This window comes from Dunckerocampus dactyliophorus, chromosome 16 (genome assembly GCF_027744805.1).
Source record: "Dunckerocampus dactyliophorus isolate RoL2022-P2 chromosome 16, RoL_Ddac_1.1, whole genome shotgun sequence".
Taxonomy (NCBI): Eukaryota; Metazoa; Chordata; class Actinopteri; order Syngnathiformes; family Syngnathidae; genus Dunckerocampus; species Dunckerocampus dactyliophorus.
Genome location: NC_072834.1, coordinates 112,134 through 133,844, shown reverse-complemented (window position 1 = coordinate 133,844; position 21,711 = coordinate 112,134). Strand labels below are relative to the sequence as shown.

The 21,711-nt window shown below is 41.5% G+C and overlaps 1 protein-coding gene across 3 annotated transcripts in view; it reads right to left on the bottom strand.

Moving 5' to 3' along the window:
* Window positions 1-21,711, bottom strand: part of ncor1 (nuclear receptor corepressor 1) — a 79,064-nt gene that overhangs the window by 32,711 nt on the left and 24,642 nt on the right. For all 3 annotated transcript variants that reach the window (XM_054754235.1, XM_054754236.1, XM_054754238.1), the window contains exons 9-17: window positions 21,493-21,559; window positions 19,176-19,348; window positions 18,292-18,382; window positions 17,968-18,146; window positions 17,764-17,818; window positions 16,894-16,995; window positions 4,740-4,870; window positions 2,858-3,150; window positions 1,244-1,309 (exon numbers count right to left, since the gene is read on the bottom strand). In XM_054754235.1, coding sequence (XP_054610210.1) covers window positions 1,244-1,309; window positions 2,858-3,150; window positions 4,740-4,870; window positions 16,894-16,995; window positions 17,764-17,818; window positions 17,968-18,146; window positions 18,292-18,382; window positions 19,176-19,348; window positions 21,493-21,559 — 1,157 coding nt within the window. The remainder of the gene's footprint in view (window positions 1-1,243; window positions 1,310-2,857; window positions 3,151-4,739; window positions 4,871-16,893; window positions 16,996-17,763; window positions 17,819-17,967; window positions 18,147-18,291; window positions 18,383-19,175; window positions 19,349-21,492; window positions 21,560-21,711) is intronic.

Sequence of the window (21,711 nt, the reverse complement as noted above, 5' to 3'; positions counted from 1 at the left end):
CATTTATATGTATTTATATAAATTTTAAATTGTTTTTTGCACACAAAACTATAAAATAAATAAACAGACAAAGAAAAACAATAAGTGGATATTCTTACTTGGTAGCTCATAATGCACTCAAATATGTGAATTCAGCTTCAATTAGGCAACCCATCATGCATGGCCACAATAACACTGTTAAAGCGTGATTCAAATGTTCTGCTATTATTCAAGAGACTAGTGTTAGGCAAATAGATGTGCCATCTTTTAGCTTGATTTACATTTTCACTTCATTTGGAGCTGTGTATATATAATCCTGTCCTGTCATATATCTTTAAAATGCAGTGAAAATGGGCATATTTCAGACATGCAAATGGCCATTAATTAATTTGAAAACTGATTAATCCAATTAAAAATTGTAATCATTTGCCAGCCATAATAAATAAATAAGTACAAAAATACAAATACATATAATATAATCTAATATAGTACATATGTACAAGATATATGATAATCATTCCTCACCCATCTGCCTGTTAGCAATGCCTGTTTATTGTATTACATGTACATTAGCACTTCATTTGATCGCTAAAATTACCAGGAAACCTTTTTTTACCCTCAGGAAAATATTAACAACTTCACAGAAGTCACAACTTTTACTTGCAGAGGGGAACATAGTTCACATGCATGACCAGATCAGCAGGACCACCTCTCAATCACGCAACCTGCAACGCCTAGCAGGTCTCATCGGTCAACCGACACCAATTTCCATGCACGTCGGCAATACAGGCTGGGACACCAGAGATAATAGCAGTAACGTCTACTGTTTAAATGAGAAACTAGCAGTTCAATTGAAAAAACAAAAAGAGGAAGGGTAAGACTTTTGAATGGGTAGAGGTGTGCAATCTGCACAAGTGAGGTATAGAAAATATAGTTTGAAAAAGGTCTGATTTCAAACACCAATACATTGAAAAGCGATGGACTGAATAGATGACTTCTGAGAAGCCAGCAGCTCAATGAAATTCCTAAATAAATAAGGCACCCTGAAACCCTTGGAGCTCTGAAGCACTTTTACAAGTCTCAAGTTATGTGGCACATTCATTCATCCTTGTGTGGATGAGCCATTGCTACATTCTCTTGTGAGTGTTACAAATAGGGAGGGTGAGACACCTCGACATAATCCAGAGAGGAAGAGGGGGGAGCACGGGTGCCAGCAAAAACTTGCAGAAAGAGATGAACGACAAAGACAAAATAATCAAAATACCTTTTTTGGCAACCTCCATCTCCTCCTCGGTCCAGCGAGAAGTTTCTCCAGTTTCACCAGCAGCAGCTAAATGACAAAGCAAAGAAAGCCAGCCCCATCGTCAGTGACAAGAAGGAGAGGGAGGGTGGGAGAGGGGGAGAGAGAGGGAGAGGGAGAGAGAGAGAGAGAGAGAGAGAGAGAGAAGGGGAGGAGGAGAGAGAGAGAGAGAGAGAAGAAAAAGAAGAAGAAGAAGAAGAAGAAGAAGAAGAAGGCAGACAGAGAGGCTGTCCTCTTTCCAGCCGGCTTCTCATGGCCACTAATCTAATAATCTGTTTACATTTACGAGCGGGGCTGAGAACTACTCCCTCTCACTCCCACTGCCGCTCTAGGTCACTCCCCTCCTTGCACACTCGCATACTCCCTCTCCTTTCTCCACAGTGTAAGGAAAAAAAAAGCTTTCCTCCTCTATAATCCACAAGGGGAGGGCCTTGGTCAGCTGATCTAGCGCCAGACAGTGGAAGAGGTAAGGACCGTGCCTCCGGCTTTGGGAAATAACCTTGGATGGAGACAATACGACAGAACAGCCATGCTGTCCCAACCCCTTTTGAATGTCAAACACACCCACACACGCACACACACAACCATTGCCTTGACACGGCCACCTAGTTCGTCCCCCCCTCCACACACACACACACACACACACACACACACACACACACACACACACACACACACACACACACACACACACACACACACAATTCACAGAAGTGAACTGTTAGGAAGTCTGGCTCCTCTGTAGCACGGACTGAGACTGTGTCAACATTTGGACCAATATACTGTAGAAGCAGATGCACCCTTGGCATTTGACTTCACATCACCCACCTTGGAGATAGACATATCAATTATCAGTGTTTGGATGGCTCCTTCGAAAGGTCTCCCGACCATGCACTCGAGTGCATAAATCAAATGTGGCAAACCTCACATGTTCGCCCCGTGACAAGCCTTGCTGGGTGGGTGGTCATTGATCTGAGCGATAACAACAGATTGTGTGTCTGCCTAAAACATACTGTCTCACCTCATGACAAGAGAAGACACCGTATGCCTTCAAACAAAGATATGAACCAGTGTGCCCCCGCTGAAATGTTTCTTAAACTTGTCTGGCACAATTTCAACTGGCCCATAGCTAACCTTTAGCAGCGCCATACATGCTGCTGATGCTTATAGCAGCAAGTCACACACCAAAGCCACCGTGTCAACACAGAGGGAGATTAGTGTTGATACAGTCCCATGTAAACCCATGATACAGACAGAACATGGCCAGAGGTCAGAGGGTTGAGAGGGTGGGAGGGCACACTCGTAGGTTAATGAATCCTATTACAGGGCAGACCTTGCATAACTTCAGGCTGCTGCGAGATGCAGAGCTGGAAGGGAGCAGGTGTTAGAGATGAGTGCGTACAAAACATTGAACCGATGATACAGATTAGTGCCAAAACAAGCACTAATCTACCTGGATACCTAAGAACCTACCCGTTGGAGTGACAGTGCTAGATAACACAACACTTTCTGATGGAAAGTCACTGCTTGTGTAGCTTAAGTATCATACCACAACAGAGTTTACTTCAGTACATTCACCTTTAGCGTCTACTGAAGCTACTGGGGTCGCCGGTTTCGCAGGTTCCTTTATGGACTTCTGAGCCATATCAGATTTAGGGAGGAGAGGAGGATCTGGCGCGGCAGCCTCTGAAGCAGGGGGAGGTGCTTCCTCTGCCGCCACAGTGGCAGCTTCATTGGCCATGGAGCGTGTGGTGATCCTTCCCTTACGTCGGCCCTGGCTGTTGGCAGTCTTCCTGCCACGCGGCGTGTTTTGCTCCTTTCCGTCCTCGTCCTCCCCGCCGTCACACTTGTCTTTGTCCTTGCCAATGTCCCTGTGGTTTTCAAGGAGGAAAAAACAGCTTTAGAGGCTGCTTGGAAGGAAAGTCTGGCCCCAGTTGACTCAGCAAAGTCAGGCCTTGCACTGTCGCCCTCAAATCCACAACACACAAGATATTAGAGCTTAATTATCTGGAACATAAGTATCAATATCACTCCAACCAGGATGGGGGGAGCGCTTTCATGTTTTGACATAACAATACAACCCAACTACAGAGGGTTTAATATTTACTGTCAACACAATAAAGTCACTTTTTTATACTATGAGAACTATAGATACATTTCAAAACACTTAAAGGGTCCCACACATGATTCATCAACTTTGCTTAAATATGTTCTATATTTGTGAATACGTTCTACATTGTTCCATTCTTGAAAGCCAAAGGTGAATTTGCAAAAATGACATTTATACTTCATGGCACCAGCCATGAAAAAGTAGCTCACAGCTCAGCCTTATTTCCGGAAGTGATGTCATCGAGGTAACACCTCTCAGTGGAAGCAGAGTAAACAAATGCTTCTCCAGGTAGATGGTGGACTTGGTTCAGTATATTTTTCATCCAAATAGTAGTCATACCAAAATGTTGTGTTGCTGCTAGATGTTTATAGTATCCAAGTGATACTGTAAGGTTGTTTTTTTCTTTTCCAAAAGAGTAAGCTTTAAGGCAACAATGGATGAAGCAAGTGCAGAGAACGAGAGACAGATGGGACCCAACTTGATCATCATTTCACTTTTGACTTCTTCAAAAGGAACGCCTTCTTTACAAGAAGCATTTGGCTTGAAAGTACGGTATAAACACATTTTGAAAAAGTGTGCTATTCCGCCGGTACACAAAACAAGGAAGAATGGCCACTGCGTCAAAGTTGCCACAGAACAGAGCAAGTCTGACTGAGCTAGCAAGCTTGTGTGGAGCACATCATCACTCGTGCGCAGATGTCATTATCAGCAGAAAAAGATAGCGATATGAAACAATATCAAATTTTTATGCCAATATCGGTCGATAGCACCAGCTGGCCGATATTATTGGACATCCCTAGTTGGTTTTGTTGTTTTGAATTATCTCTGTCATGTGCATGTTGTTGTTTTTTGTTTTTTTAAGTAGGAAAAAAATGGGAGATTTATTTTTAGGCCATTTTTGGTAGTACTGGGTGAACTTGTTGATGTTTGAGCTCAACACCATTCCGCCTCCATTCAGTACTGCCTACCGCTGCAGTAAGCCATGTGCTTGTACACATATTGAGTGTAATAATGTGTATTTTTCTACTGCTATGTTTTGTATTATATTACATTTCCGCCTTTCAACTAAGGCATGTGTGTCAAACTCAAGGCTCAGGTGTCAAATTCATCCTGTCACATCTTTTTATGTGGCCTACAAAAGCCTGGTCATAACGCACGTTTTTATTTATTACATTATTTGAAAATATATTTCTATATATTTTATACTAATTTATTTTTATTCAATTTTTTTTAATATAAAATAAAAAAGAATTTTTAAAAATCAAAAAGACGCTAAAACATAGCTGTAGTGTAGTGTCATCAACCACAGGTCTAAATCAGCAGGGGGACAAAAGTATTTCCCCAACTCACCTTGAATCCTCCTTTTCATCTTTCTCTTCCTCTTCCTTCTTTTCCTCTTCCTCTTTTTTTTCTGATTTCTCAGATTTGTCGTCTTCGTTTTTGTCGTCTGACTTGTCTTCCTGTGAGGGTCGTGTTATTTGCTGCAAAACAAGAGCAATATTTAATGCACCTTCTAATGTCCAAGAATTTCTTTTACGAACATTTGCTGACTGCATTGCCAGAAATGTACCAGCAGTGTTGTTATGTCTATGCTTATATGCACTCGGTGGGAAGGGTCATGAATTATTCCAGAGTTTAAGATATGTTATTCTCTCTGTTTCCTGCTGCTTGTATATGTATTGTAGTGCTTGTATTATTAAAAAGTAGTGTTTTTCCCATACCGACATGCTGGTAGCTCAGTTGTTTAGCTCCGTGCGTCACACAAGCACAGCAGGGATTTGCGTTTCCATCACAACAGGGTGGCTCCCTTCAAAGCTGCGCCTTTAACAATTGATGGGCTTGTGTGGTTAACCACCACTGTTATGGCAGCGAGTGGCAGAAGATCTTTAGAATTCAGGAAAATTGTTATTTATTTTTAATCTCATTTTGCAAATTAGCAGAAACTAAAAAACTGCGATTGCCTGGCGCCCAAAGTCAACTGGGATAGGCTCCAGCATACCCCGCAAACCTAAGATAAGGATGAGCGGCATCAAAAATGGATGGATGGATAAAAAAAACGAAGCCAACACGGAATCAACTCAGGTTGGGCAATGCAAAGACCCTGTTTCAAGTCCAGTCTTTCTGCATGATTGAGTATTAAGCACCAAGTACTAATTGCCAAAGGATTTTCTTGACTTGACTTCTTGAGTATGGACCACCTCCAGGGTACCCAGGGTCGACGTTTCAATACAAACTTAATGACGGTCATGACAGTCCAGTGCTGAGACTAGTATGGCTGTGAGTGTATTCTCCCGCAAAGCATTGCGCCATAACTACCATGTATTCCGGACTCTAAGTTGCACTTTTTTTTTCATAGTTTAGCTGGTCCTGCAACATTCCATTCCATTCCATTCCATTTTCCTCCGCTTATCCGGGTCCGGGTCGCGGGGGCAGCAGTCTCAGTAGGGAAGCCCAGACTTCCCGGTCCCCGACCACCTCCTCCAGCTCCACCGGGAGGACACCAAGGCGTTCCCAGGCCAGCTGTGAGACATAATCCCTCCAGCGTGTCCTAGGTCTTCCCCGGGGCCTTCTCCCGGCTGCGCATGCCCGAAACACCTCACCAGGGAGGCGTCCGGGAGGCATCTGGACTAGATGCCCGAGCCACCTCAGCTGGCTCCTCTCGATGTGAAGGAGCAGCGGCTCTACTCTGAGCTCCTCCCGGATAACCGAGCTCCTCACCCTGTCTCTTAGGGTGAGTCCCGCTACCCTACGAAGAAAACTCATTTCAGCCGCCTGTATCCGCGATCTCGTTCTTTCGATCATGACCCAAAGCTCATGACCATAGGTGAGGGTGGGAACATAGATCGAACGGTAAATTGAGAGCTTTGCCTTCCGGCTCAGCTCTCTCTTCACCACGACGGTCCGGTACAGCGACCGCATTACTGCAGACGCTGCGCCGATCCGCCTATCGACCTCACTCTCCAACCTTCCCTCACTCGTGAACAAGACCCCGAGATACTTGAACTCCTCCACCTGGGGCAGGACCTCATTCCCAACCCGGAGGGAGCAATCCACCCTTTTCCGACTGAGAACCATGGCCTCGGATTTGGAGGTGCTGAGTCTCATCCCAGAAGCTTCACACTCAGATGCAAACCATCCCAGTAAACGCTGCAGGTCACAGCCCGATGAGGCCATCAGGACCACATCGTCTGCAAATAGCAGAGATGAGATCCTAGTGCCCCCGAATTGGACTCCCTCAACACCTTGGCTGCGCCTAGAAATTCTGTCCATGAAAATTATGAACAGAATCGGTGACAAAGGGCAGCCTTGGCGGAGGCCAACGTTCACCGGAAACAGGCTTGACTTACTACTGGCAATGCGAACCAGGCTCCTGCTCCGGTTGTACAAGGACTGAATGGCATGTAGTAGCGCGCCACCAATCCCATACTCCCGGAGCACCCCCCACAGGACACCGCGAGGGACACGTTCGAAAGCGTTTTCCTTCGAGGCCGACCGAAAGTCGTGTTCCATGGCCTCACCGAACTCCTCCCACACCTGAGTTGTTGCCTCGACCACCGCCGAAGCCGCGTGCCGCTTGGCCTGCCGGTACCTGTCAGCTGCTTCAGGAGTCCCACAAGCCATCCATGCTCGATAGGACTCCTTCTTCAGCTTGACGGCAGCCCTGACCTCTGGTGTCCACCATCGGGTTCAGGGCTTGCCGCGACGACTGGCACCGACCACCTTGCGGCCGCAGCTCCGATCGGCTGCCTCAGCAATGGAGGCACGGAATAGAGCCCATTCGGACTCGATATCCTCGTCCTCCCCCGGGATGCAGGAGAAGCTCTGCCGAAGGTGGGAGCTGAAGATTCAACGAACAGGAGACTCTGCCAAACGTTCCCAGCACACCCTCACTACACGTTTGGGTCTCCCGGGTCTGTCCGGCATCCTCCCTCGCCATCTAATCCAACTCATCACCAGGTGGTGATCAGTTGACAGCTCAGCCCCTCTCTTTACCCGTGTGTCCAAAACATGCGGACGCAGGTCTGATGATACGACTACAAAGTCGACCATAGACCTGCGGCCTAGGGTGTCCTGCAACATATACATCAAAATATATATCTATAATTTAACATGTGCTGCCTTTAAGTTAAAGTGGTACAGTGATTAGTTTTTGGCGACACCTAGTGGCCCCAATAATTCAATGAGTTGAGCTTGTGACGCACACAAATTGAATGATGCAGAGCATACCGGACGCTTTTTGTTACGTATTTTCTAACTCTTCTGCAGTGTTTGTAAGTGATGTGTAAGTGATGATTTTAGACGGCAATGTTGTTTAAGTTTGGCGATAAGAGCTGCTGTGTCAGCCATTGACTAACTAAATACACTAAGTCCCCAACTAACAAACACAATTGGTTCCAGACGACCGTTCTTAAGTCGAATTGTTCTTAGGTCGGGGAAAAGGTAATATTACCAATTATATAGGTACTACATGTACGTATATACATACACAGTATATATATGTATGTATGTAAATATGAGTTTGAATGCAGTAGTAATATTAAACGAGGATAATTCATGAAAAAAAACAATAATAAAAGTGATATAATAATACGTAATGATAAATGTTAATTACCTTTGAAGAGGAGTGGTTGAGCATACGTCGTTGTGGTGGTGGTGGAGGAGTTATTGAAAAAAAAGGACAAATCGTAGTCATTAGACTCTTCTAAAAGAGGTAGTGTTCTGTGGGTGGTGTAGAATTAAGCAGGCCTATTAACTCTTCATAAACTTTAAATCACACGCTCTGTCAGGGTTGTATCATAAAACTCTTAGCCTTCCTCTCTCCTCTTCCTGTCTTCCTGTATCTGTTGGTCCCATTAGCAGTGTCACAGTACCCTCTGCTGGTCAAGCATGTACAGTATAATTATGGGTTTGCCGGTCAAGCATGTAGCAGTGTAAATATGGACTTATACGGCAAAACACATGAAAAAATAGACCAGTCGGCTTGTGTTCGTAACTCCGAATGTTCGCACGTCGGATGTTCGTTAGTAGGGGACTTAGTGTATACATATATGATTTTCAGTCTATTTCAATTCACTTGTGGATAGAAAAATGAAGTTTGGGGGTTAAAATAGGGCTGTTTGATTCACTTTTACACACTGATGCACCCAGGCACTGGCCCATCCCTCTGGCTTCATCTTCTCTTGTGAATTTAAAATATGACACTCCTTTAAAAAAAAATAATAATAAAATAAATAAATAAATAAATAAAAGCTTGCTCCATCGTAAGTGACAGTAAATGTGACATTTTTCCCTCTTCATGGTGCATTTTTTGACAACATGGTAGTTTAAGCGAGTCTCTTGTTTACAAACCCACATAACGATGAAACTCGGAACGCCGTAAACCGAGGACCACCTGTACTGTCTCTCAACCTTCAGTTGTTCCACCATCTACACTAAAAGGAGGCAAACCCAACTAAACAACATTATGTATCACAGCTGCCATGGTACACCGCAGAATTAAAAAAAAACTTCCTCAAGCCTGCTCCACAAAAGAGCTGCGCTGGAACACATTTGATTATGCCCAGCCAAACGTTGTGTGCTGATACCAGATGGGACAAAAGAATGTGCTTCCCTCAATGGTTATGGTGAATGACCAGAACCATTAACCAAGGATGCAATTTGGTGGTAAAGTAGTTTGTAGTGGTCTCGTTTGAAAGTAGAATGGTTTTGCACAGTACAGCATTGCCACATAATTCATCAACTTTGCTTAAATATGTTATATAGTGTTTGCTACATTATTAAATTTTTTGAAAACAAACCGTAAATTCGCACAAATTCTATTTATAGTTCATGACACCAGCCATGACGAGCAAGTTCTCGCAGTTCAGCATCATTTCCGGAAGTGATGCCATCGGAGTACTATCACTAAGGTAAACAAATATGGCGGTGTACGGGGCAGAGGATGTTTACAGCAATTTTAGCAACGATTTGAACCATGTGTCAATGGTTTTTGGAGGGGGAAAAACATTTGCAAACGAAATAGAGAATTTGCAGAACATGGACTTAAGCTTGGAAACATGGAGATGAAAATCAGTGGCCTTCAAAACACAGAATGGTAAGTGTAAATTACTCTGGAGTTGCTTAGCCTTCAATTATTCTTTTTAATCGGCTTCTAAATGCGCATAAAGGGTTTTTTATAGCCTGTTAGATTGTATATGTGGATATACAAGCCGCCCCACACAGTAAACATGACTGTAAAAAGATATTCATATGACATGTATAATGCTTTGCCGCCTTGTCGCTTTGGTGGAATAGTGTTCAGAAGACATTATGTAAACAACACATGACTTACTCTGTTCTATGGCAACTTTGACGAAGTGGCTATTCTTCCTTGTTTTGTGTAACGGAAGAATAGCACCCTTTTTCAAAATCCGTTTATATCGTACTTTCTAGCCAAATGCTTCTTGTAAAGAAGGTGTTGCTTTGAAGAAATCATCAGTGAAATGATCACTGCAAAGTATAGAACTCGAGGTGGGCGTCCATTTGTCTCTCGTTCTCTGCACTTGCTTCGTCCATTGTTGTCTTAAAGCTTCCACATTTGGAAAAGAAAAACTTACAGTATCACTTGGATACTATGAACATCCAGCAGCAACACAACATTTTGCCATGACTACCATTTGGATGAAAAATATATTGAGCCAAGTCCACCATCTACCTGGAGAAGTGTTTGTTTACTCTGCTTTAGCTGTGAGGTGTCACCTCGATGATGTCACTTCCAGAAATGAGGCTGAGCTGCGAGCTACTTTGTCATGGTTGGTGCCATGAACTATAAATGCCATTTTTGATCATTTGCTTTAAAAAAATGGAACAATGGAGAACATAATTACAAACAATTTAGAACATATTGAAGCAAAGTTGATGAATCATGTCAGGGACCCTTTGAAGTGTTAGTCATAGTCTTGGTCAGCAGGGGTGTGGACTCAAGTCAAAATTTTAAATGACTTTGGAGTCAACTTGACAATAACATCAAAAACTTGCAACTTCAGATGTGTTGAGTAAAATGTGTCCCCATTAAAAGTATTCAACTAGTGGAATTTTATTTGGTCAACACTAAACAGTGTTCATGACTTGTAAGGCCTAGCTGACATCGGGCGTGAGGCGGGGGTACACCCTGGATTGGTCGCCAGTCAATCGCAGCACAGTCCTTATTTACAAACAGTGTAAAAACGTACGCAATGCACGTAGCGCATGCTCAGATGTGCCACAGACGTTAACATCATATTGGGTCACGTATAATATTCATGAATAAATACAAATGCTGCCTACAAAACTACCTCACTATTCCTCAACCGTGCAATGAATGTGGGGAAACTGTAGTTCTGTGCAATACATTGTAGTGTGTTTTGCACTTTTATTGAGCTTGTTTTTTTATTGAGCTTTGCACTTTTTTTACTGTTTGTGGAGTGAAACAGGAGAACCCTTTTTAATCTCATTGTACCTCGTATAATGATTCTATTCTATTCTATTCTACTCTATTCTATTCTATTCTAATCTATTCAAATATAACAAACGATCTCAAAGAAAACATACCATGATATTTGAATGTAAACAACCATAAACAGTGTGCAAAGATGGATTAATGTCGGGGATTGAGCTAGGTTTTTTTCTAAACATATCTTGCTAGCCTGCAATTGCTTTTTTCATGGATTTTTTCCAGTGGGAAAACGGGGTTGACGTATATTGCACATGCGAAGTAGAAATCTTGGTAACCGCTTTGTAACTGCCGTAAAATAGATCATCGGATGACATAGATTTCACCTGTAGCACAAATCGGCTTGCCTAAAAAAATTTTTTTTTAAAGGCCGACCGGATGTAGAGGCTTTCAGCAGATGCGTGGAACTAATTGTGTTTCCTGTACGGATTGCATAGTGACAATTACTACACACTTCCTGTCAATGGCACTTTTGGTGCAGTCCGTAAGGACCGAGTGCTTCTCACAATACACTAGGTCCCCAACTTACGAACACCTAACTAGCGAACATTCGCGGATATGAACACAAGCCGACTGGTGTATATTTTATTTTGTTTTGCCTTGTAGTCGCTCAATCCGTATTTATACTGCTACTGTACATATTTGACCAGTAGAGAGCACTGTGACACTGCTAATGGGACCAACAGAGGAAGCCTTAGCGCTAATGAAACCAACAGAGGAAGAGTTAGACGCTGGGGAGATACAGCGTAAAGCTAAATGGAAAGTTAAATGATACAACTCGGACAGAGCGTGTGATTAAAGTTTATGAAGAGTTAATAGGCCTGCTTAATTCTACACCACCCACAGAACACTACCTCTTTTAGAAGAGTCTAACGACAACGACAATTTGTCCTTTTCCCCCCCCAATATCTCCTCCTCCTCCACCACAAGCAACAACGTATGCTCGACCACTCCTCTTCAAAGGTAAATAACATTTATCATTACGTATTATTATATCACTTTTATTATTGTTTTTTTCATTAATTATCCTCATTTAATATTACTACTGCATCCAAACTCATATTTACATACATACGCATATACTGTATATGTATACACGTACATGTAATACCTATATCATTGGTAATATTACCTTTCCCCTACTTAAGAACAATTCCACATAAGAACGGTCGGCTGGAACCAATTGTGTTCGTAAGTTGGGGACCTAGTGTACTTCTGTGGGAAGCTGTTTTGGTTGGCTGATTGGGTGCCGATGTGTTTGCTTTGGAGGCGATTCCCGCTGTGGCATTCCTGCTCTTTCTCCAAAACTCTAAAGGGCTTCTACACAGATGTTCTCCAAAAGTCAATGAGACTCGGTGGCGCTGTGGTTGTGCAGTATTTTTAAAGGACGACCTTTCCAAGCTACACTGAATTATTTGCAGTTTTGCTGAGTCACCGCGAAAAAAAAAAAGTCAAGCCCGTTGTCCCTTTCCCACCGAAAAGAAGAGGAATTGCAAGAACCACCAAAACGACCACACAAACATTCTTACAATGTATGCATAAACATTCACTGGGTAATGTCATAAAACATTCATTCTTTGTAAGGTTGTAAAGAATCGTACGATTAACACACAGTTGTTGTTGTTTTTGCTTTTTTTGTAGTTACATGATGCCTTTTTGCTCTATTTTTCCACTTTTGCTGGGTTTTTGTTTATTTGATATTTCTGCAATGAGCCACATACCACTCATTGCCCCCAGGCCACACTTTGGACACCCATGCCTGTTTCGCCAGGAGGGAGAGGTGTTGACAGTTGACAAGAGTGTGTCCAAGCTTGGCTCTGTCACTGGTCAGGGGTTGGGTTTCATTGTGGAGGGGTTTATGCAGCTTTCAGACAGGCAAGCACGGCTCCACTTCTGCTCGCCTGCGCCGCAGATACATCACCTTTGTTGACGGCTTGTATTCGATTACCGAATAAATGCAGGTTGCAAGAAACACTTCCTGACTTTCACTTTTAATGCGTACCCCTACTCAGTAAGTATAGCCACCATGTCGCTTAATTGTCAACACAGATCTCTTCTACATATAAGATGTGTTATGAAGCAGAAGCGGTGATCGCCGGTGCATGTAATGCTGGTGCTCAGCTAAATGTAACTAGCGTATATAAAACAACTGAGTTATTAAGGGTTCAGACAAGTCCCAATGTACGTGTTCAGATCTGAAATTTCTGAAATTATTCATCAAATGTAGACTTGACAGCTTCTGCTTGGACATTAACATAGCGGCAGCTGTTCAACTCCAACAGTCTTTTATGTTGAGCACTTGCTAAGAATGCACATAATGGGATGCAACTACTCTGTCTTTATAAAGCCTTCTGAAAAAACAATAAAAACACCAACTCTCCATTTGCAGTACTACATAAAATTACCTGCAAATTATCCAAGCTACAGCGACATTATTATTATTGTTATTAACATTGTTACACCAAAAAACTACTTTAATGGTATAGTGACACCTCGCCACACCACACCGGCTAGCTACCAGCCGGCTAGCTACCAGCCGGCTAGCGACTAGCTTCGCCACACACTCGCTCACAATGCCTCAGGCCACTAGCGAAAGCTAACACTGCATATTGGAGCTGCTGCCACTGCTGCTGTGTTTTTCTTTTTGACGCAAGGTGTAGCGCCAGGTGCAAGGTGAAATCAATACGTCATTGTAGCAATGCCATAGTCGTACAGTCGTATTGGCTTCTGGCTGCCCTGTTCTTGAAAGACGGCTTTTCTCCAAACGAGAAATCTTTTCATCTTGCCAGATACTGTGCCACCCCTAGTATTGTCAAATACTGCATTGGCCTTAAAGGGCATTTCAAAGTAATATTGGACCCAGTACTCCAATACTAAAAAGTTGTGTACAGAGCAAACCTGCATTTGTCTCTTGGCCGAAAGCCACAGATTTGGCAGCGTCCTGGCCGATCACGTCTGCTGCTCAGAGCTGCATAGAGACTTCATGCTAATGGTTACCAGTAAAGACAAAATGGATATTGGCTAGAATTGGATGAATATCAGTGAATCTTGTGCTTTCTTCACGAAACAGCTGTTTGTAAAGTGGGCTAGTGATCATGAGGTACTGCAGGAAAAAGAAATCTTCCCATTGCTGCCTTTTCAGGTTTAGATACACAGTTCTTAAAGCAAAAACAAATGGCTCCCTGGTTGCATATATGGACTTACTAAGTTGTGATGTGAGACATTTTTGTGGAAATCTTGCCAAGTTCTCCAACCTGACTGAGATTTAGGCGTGGCATAAAACTGAAAAATATTAACCTCATGATATGCCACTTCCACATCATGTAGAACCAGAGTACAACTTTTTCAACATATGCAGACGTCTGAAACGAGGGCAAGGTGATGTGGGGAAGAATAACTTGGGGAAATGCTGTGGTCAGTGTTCTGCTCTATGATTTTTAAAAATGCATTGATCTTTTTCCAGCAGTTATCTATTTTCCAAGCTTGTAGCATAGCAACATTTTACCTAACTGTTACTGAAAATGAAGGACCTGGTCTGCACATGTCCTCGAAAACCTGGCATAGTAAGGTTGTCCTCTTGACATGCCTAAAAATAATATGTAGGCTATGAAACAAATTGCCTCAGCTAAATAAAACACCATCAAACACAATTATACATATCTCAGGACAGAGTGAATGTGTTAAGGTGGCTTCCAAGCTAGTACACATACCTGCAAGCTCATTTGTGGACCATAAAAACCTCTTTTCTCTGCTGTGAGCAACAGCTTAATGTGCATCTAACCTCCAGTACTCCCATAGCTGTGGTAACGGCAGCGGTAGAGGGGCAGGACAGCGCCATAGCGGAGCTCCTTAGAAGGGCTGCAGGGCTGAGGCACTGGCGCACATATTCCGGGAAAGCGTGTCATCAGGCCGTTTAAGCTGCCCAAAGAATTGTCCATCTCACATGCACGCACTAATCTATGCAGGGTCACTCAAGGTAATCCCTGCCGAGCACTCCTCTTTGATTGGCACTCACAGCAGCACACTGAGTTTTGGAACCTGTCAGATGGCTGGGACGTACCAAGTGAGCTGGTTTATATAGTGGGGTAGGGGGGACTTTCTCTCTCATAAGAACGACAGAGGAGGACGTGGAAATTAAACACTCAGTGGCTTCAGCTGCCAGCACCAACTCTGTCTGTTTCCCCCCTACGTTCCACTCGTATGTCCTATATTCCACAGCGTTTGCTTTTACTCACACTTGCCTGCCATGATAAATCACTGTTCTCAATAAAACCACCATACGTATCTTAGCCTTCATCCGTATCCTTTTTATACGTTTTACACCAGGGGTGTCCAATATGTTTTCAATGAGGGCCACAAAAATGGAAGGATGCAACTTTGCTACTTTGAGATTTTGTAAAGATATGCTAAGAAGTTTTATATATTTCAAGAAAAAACTGCATCTCAGCTTTGTCATATAGGTGAAAAAGTATCAACTTTGCTCTTTTCTTTCCACATTTTTGCTGTTTTTTTTTTTTTTTTTAATATTTCAATCTTAAAGAATCTTTGTAAATTTTCTTCTTATAAAATTAAGACTTCATTCCCATATTTCAACATTATTCCCCTGATATACAAATGTTCCAAACATTACAACTTTGTTTTGTTTTCTTTGTCATAACATTACGATTTAAAAAAAAAAAGTCTTTCACATTTCAAATTTATGCTACTAAAATGACAATATTTTTCCTCATATTACGTTATTCTCGTAAAATTACAAATTTCTCTCATTACATTACAGGTATTTATACAGATTAGATTACTCTTTTCTCTTAATATTATGACTTTATTCTTTCATAATTATTGCTTAACTATTGCAGATTTTTCCATTTTTGGTGTTTTTTTTTTCCTTGTTAAATTGTATTTTTAGAATGTTCCACGAGCCAATAAAGAACAGCCGCAGGCCGTAAATGGCCCCGGGCCACACTGTGGAAACCCTGTTTTACACTCAGGTGAGAAACCAGTGATATGTCCCAAGTTCTAAAGCATTACAGTATATACTGTATGTGTAAGAACTAAGCAAGGACATGAAGACAAATAAGATCAGCAGTGTGTCCAAACAAGTACAAAAACACATCTACTCCAGCATACCCATGACCCTAGTGAGGAATAGTGGCATAGAAGATGGATGGATGGATGGATGGAATAAAGCATGCTGTTTCGTGGTTGAATATAGCCTATTAGTATTAAAAAAATGCATATTGAAGATATTGAAGCAAAGTACTTTTTTTTTTTTAAATGAAGCATTTTAGAGCATAAAAATGGCTAAATGAACTACAATTCATGCATAAGGCATTCAGACGCTGCATTCACTGTGAATATGTAGTATTTTACACTGGTCACGAGGGGTCAGTGATGTTACTGTAATGCTTTTATTGCAGGTGTCAATTATCTCACAACAGGCACAATAATCCCGAATAAAAACACAAACTGCCCTCACCAAGCTAGAACTCCACTCTGAACCGCATCACTTCCTATCCGGCTGCCACTCAGCTCCCCCAGGGAACACATTTGTATCCACACACACTAATTTACGTCTTAAATAGCTTACTTACTCTTGTTATGTTTTCTATATTTCTATATTGGGTGATATGAGTGTAAAGGTGACTATACGGGTGTTATTTCATGTCTAGAGGGTTGTAATAATGTTGAAAATTGTATTTAGAAAGGCTGTACGCAGGTTTCCTATGCTCTAACTACAAAAATATTCCATTTACAAATAAGGAACCCTACTTTGTGTAAATTCACTGACCACAGCTGGGCCTGGAAACAATTAATGAACTGTGATAAAAGGAGGGATGACTAATACTTAAAACCATAAAAGTAAAAAAAATAAAAATAAATAAATAATAACTCTTGTCTAAATCTAAGATGTCCACTTGTAAAACTCCAAAAATGTGGATAAGCATTTTAATCATTAAAGATATTGCACATTTAGTGATGTACTGTATACTGATATTCTAAAAATACTATTAAACAAGATGTGATCAGAATTACCTGGTTCCTTCCCCTCCGTCTACCGTAGTTGCGTCTCACCAGTGTCTTGTAGTTGTGGTTTTTCTTGGTCAAGTAGTAGTACAGGACACAGTCAGCAACACACTGAAACAAAGGACAGCATGTACACATGAAGACACGATACTGACACCAGCGGCTTAATTATTCAAGCTAAGGCTTGTACTCCATTTAAAAGAAAAACTGCACTTTTGGGGGGAATTTTACCCATCATGCAAAATCCTTATGTGAGAGATGAGGACATGTCTTACTCTTTTCTGTGCGTTGTAAAGATATAAAAATAGATTAAAAAAGAGGCAGCTAATTAATGCACGTAATGGGACACACCTATTCCGCTAGCTTCACCATACGCTCCAGCACGCGTCAGCGCCGCGCTCACAATGCCTCAGGCCACTAGCCAAAGGCAACGCTACATATTGGAGCTGCCGCCACTGCTGCTGTGTTTTTGTTTTCGACGGTAGGTGTAGCGTTCCTTTCATGTTATGTATGTATGTATGTACTTTATTTATCCCACAGCGGGGAAATTTACTTGTTACAGCAGCAAGCAAGCAAGACAAGTAAAGAGAACAGTGTAAAGAAAGCATAGTGTCTACAACATGGTTCAGGTGGTACCTGTTACTACATGCTCACAACATGGATAGAAAACCAGAAAACCTTGTTGGAGCTTTTTGAAGGTGTTTTCATAGGCGGAATAGGTGTGTCCCATTACGTGAATTCATTACCTGTCTCTTTTTGTCTGTTTTTAGATCTTTAGAACGCGCAAAAAAGAGATAGACTGTGTGTGATGGGCAAAATCCCCGCAGAAAGTGCACTCTTCCTATAAGTATTCCATCACATGAACTGTCTGATGTTCACCTTTCTTTCTAGATAGGAGGCAATCAGGCCAAAGTTCTTCGGGTGCTGGACAAACCTGCCGAGAGGGAACATTATGTCACCATCCAGTTGTCAACAAGATAAGCATAAGCAGACGTTTATGTTCTTGAAAGAATATGTGTGATTTTGACCATTGTGCCTGTACAGGTACAGCCCGAGAGATCTGAAAAAATCTGAAACACTCACTTCTCTTTAAAGATCTCTTTTTCATGCTCCGTCCAAACGTTCATGAACTGCCGCGCTTTGTACACCTTCATGGGGTCGTCCATCAGGCCGTTCATGTTGATGAATTTCACTCGCCTCTGCTCGGAGTCGTACATCATGGGGGGGATGACCGACAGCTGTCTCATCTGTTTTTCATTGTTCTACCAATCAGGGAAATGTCACACAGACATATTAATACTAACCTCTTCTATTGCTAAAGCACAAAGACCATCAGGCTGAGTGAAATTTGTGGGTTATTTTCAATCGTCTCCGCACCGAAATGCTAAATGTACTGATGTCACCCACCTCCTGCTCAGAAAGGCCATCTATGATTTCAGATATCTCATGCTCGCTTCTGGCAATGGTGGCAGAGAGGCCTGTTCCTCTCTGCCCAACCCTGTGAAGAGAGAGAAAGAGAGGCCCATCTCTGTGACTTACTCATTTTGCACCACCTGGTCTTTAGAAGCAAAACCCACCAATACTAATAAATAGTAATAGTAATACTAATAAACACATGATTAGTTCTGCCACAACGAGACGAGACCAGATTTGACCATTACTTTTAAGTAAGGTGTCATTTAATTTGGAAAAAAAATACATACAATTTGCTTAAATTTGCATTTTTATTACTAACACTAGGGTGCAGTCAACCATTAGATAATCATTTATTAATATGTAAATGCTTGAAAATCCGCGATAGAGTGAGGGGCGGTGTTGGAATAGCGATGTAGCGAGGGACGACTGTACTCCAATACCAAAATAGTTAATTCATTGGATAATCAATTCATCATCAATTCATGGATTCATGTTTGCAGATCTACTATTTTATATTTTTTCCTTCCTTGATCACTGCATAAGCTACAGATTTATTGTTTCACGCACAGCAAGTGAACTTATTCATGACAACATATCAACATCTGAATTGTTGTAAGTGTCAACACATGAAAGTTATGGTGTGACTGAATTATGAGTAATAGACACGGGGAGGTTTCTGATGAATGCTGTAAATGCAATCATGTGATCTTCCTTAATGCCATTTGTTAAGCATTTCCAAAAAAACAAACTATAACCACAAGGCTAGCACACACTGGACAAAATTTGTTAGGCAAAAAAAGTGTGCGATGAGTTTCTTGGAAAGAAAGGGATCAGTGTATTGAGAAAGGTTACAGCGTATGTGCAAAGCCTGTCACCTCTGAAAGCGCTCCTGCTGTTCTCTCTGCTTTCGGATCTCAGGGAACTGCCTTTCATAGTATTCCCGTGTTCTACTCTCCTTGGCTTTGCGCCTGGGGTTGTTCTCCATTCGCTCCACCTTCTTCTCCCAAGCTTCCATCAGTTGGTCATAGCGCTGGCAGATCTTCTGTTCCTGAATGTGCAGCACAAAAAAGAATACCCAAGGGTTTTAGGACTGGGCAACAAACACTGAGATGAAGGTCGGAAAAATTTCCTGAGGCAAAGAAATTCCACAAATCACATTTTTTGTGTACTGTGAATAAGATAATGGTTGTAAGTTTGCACCATTAGGTAGTAATTTGCAAAAAAAGCTATTGTTCTATTATGTAAGTACAATGTGGGGCAGGTGCGTCCAAACTGCCTGCAGCACTTTCTAAAAATATAATTAAATAAGAAAACGAGCTGTACATTTACAAGAATAAAGTCAAAATATCAGGAGACAAAAAGTTGCAATTCAACGAGAAAGTCGTAATATTACGAAAATAACGTGAGGAAAAAAATTACATCATTTTAGTAGCATAAAGTTGAAATATTCAAGGAAACAGAATGTAATGTTGTAATATTATGAGGAACAAACAAAACAAACAAAGTTGTCATTTTTGGAGAAAAAAAAACTTACTAATCTTACGAGAATGAAGTCATAATTACAAAAAGAACATTTACCAGAAGAAAGGTTAAATAGTTGGAAAACAAAACCGCAGAAAAAAACTGCGGTAATTTTACAAGAATTAAGTCAAAATATTAAGAGAAAAAAGTATTCTAACAAGAAAAAAGTCTCAATATTATGAGAATAAACTCAAAGTATTATGAGGAAAAATAATATTTTAGTAGCAAACTTGAAATATTAAAAGAAAATGTGTACTTTTTTTAAAGTCGTAATATTGTGAGAAACATCCATCCATCCATTTGCCATGCTGCTTAAGGTCACGAGGGTATGCTGGAGCCTATCCCAGCTGACTTTGGGCAAGAGGCGGGGTACACCTTGGACTGGTGGCCAGCCAATGGCAGGGCACATACACACAACCACCCATTCACACTCACATTCATACCTATGGACGATTTACAGTCTCAAAATATCAAATTGGCAACGTTGCATCCTTTCATTTTTCACTATGTGGCCCTTGCTGAAAAAAGTTTGGACACCCGTGTTGTAGGGGCTAGTGCTAAAATTTAGACTGAGAAGGCAAAACTGATGCACTGGACAACCAAGATATAGCCTCCGTTAAGTGTTCTGACCCAGCACCATCAAACATCAATTTCAACTGCTACTTAGCAGAAGATTCCTAATCCCAATGCTTGAGTTAAAGATTCCCTTCGACTGTAAAGTACAAATTGAAATCTAATTTCCAGAGGCACGTTTCCCTGTGCAGATATAAAAAGATGTTTGGATTGGGAGGACAATACAGCCTCATTTCCACAGCGGAGCCAGAGACAAACAATTCTCTTTCCTCTTGGCAGGAGGCCACCGACAGTCCACAACAGTTGAGTCCAAAGGGCTGTCTGACTGACAGGGAACAGCCCAAAGGGGTGATATTCACTCAAAGTGCAGCAATAGCGGCAAGGGCCTCTGTCTGGAGGGATTGGGATAGATTTGAAATCAGTGTTTACTGACAACAAAGCTTGCGATGACAGTATTTTTCTGTCGGTACACAAAAAAACAATCCATAATTGACAAGAATTTCAGATAGGAACACATGCAGTGAAAAGCGTTTATGTCGACGCTCCTCTGACTGGTTGTTGACATAACCGAAACGAGACATTGCTTGCACAGTGACTTGTGACCTTTGCCATGAACATAAGGAGAATGGAAGATGATACAGGATATTTTTCCCCGTATATGAATATTTTTATTGTGATTCTGCTGTTTTCCTAGGATATGAGTACAGTCATCCCTCATTTATCGCAGTTAATTGGTTCCAGACCCGACTATGATAAGTGAATTTCCGCAAAGTTGATTCCTTCTTTATAAATGGAATATTTTCATAGTTATGGCGTAGAAAACCTGCGTATGACCTTCTAAATATGTTTTTTTTAACTTTATTAGAGCCATCTAGACATCCATAGCCAGTTTTATATTTGTATTACCTAGCATAGCATGTGGAATCAGAGAAAATAAATCCCCCCAAAAAAACAACTTAAAAAAAATTACAACACTGTTGTTTTGTTTGCTTCTCATAATATTACAACTTAACATTTTTTTCTTTAATATTTCGACTCTATGCTACTAAAATGTAATTATACTCTTTGCGAAACACTAAAAAAAGCTGTCAGACTTACCCTTTGTTTACGAGCGTGGTTCCTCCTCTTAAAAAACAGAATCAGCTTCTTCCTCATGACTTGATTGCTATGAGAACAACAATTAGTCAATTTGCAGTTGATCGTGTTGACAAAAAAAAATGACTGCGATATTTACAGTGAAAGGTAAACTTTCCTCAGCAACTATGCTTACATAAATTCTCTCAAGAAGATAAGACTGTTTATTCTCAGGTTCAGACA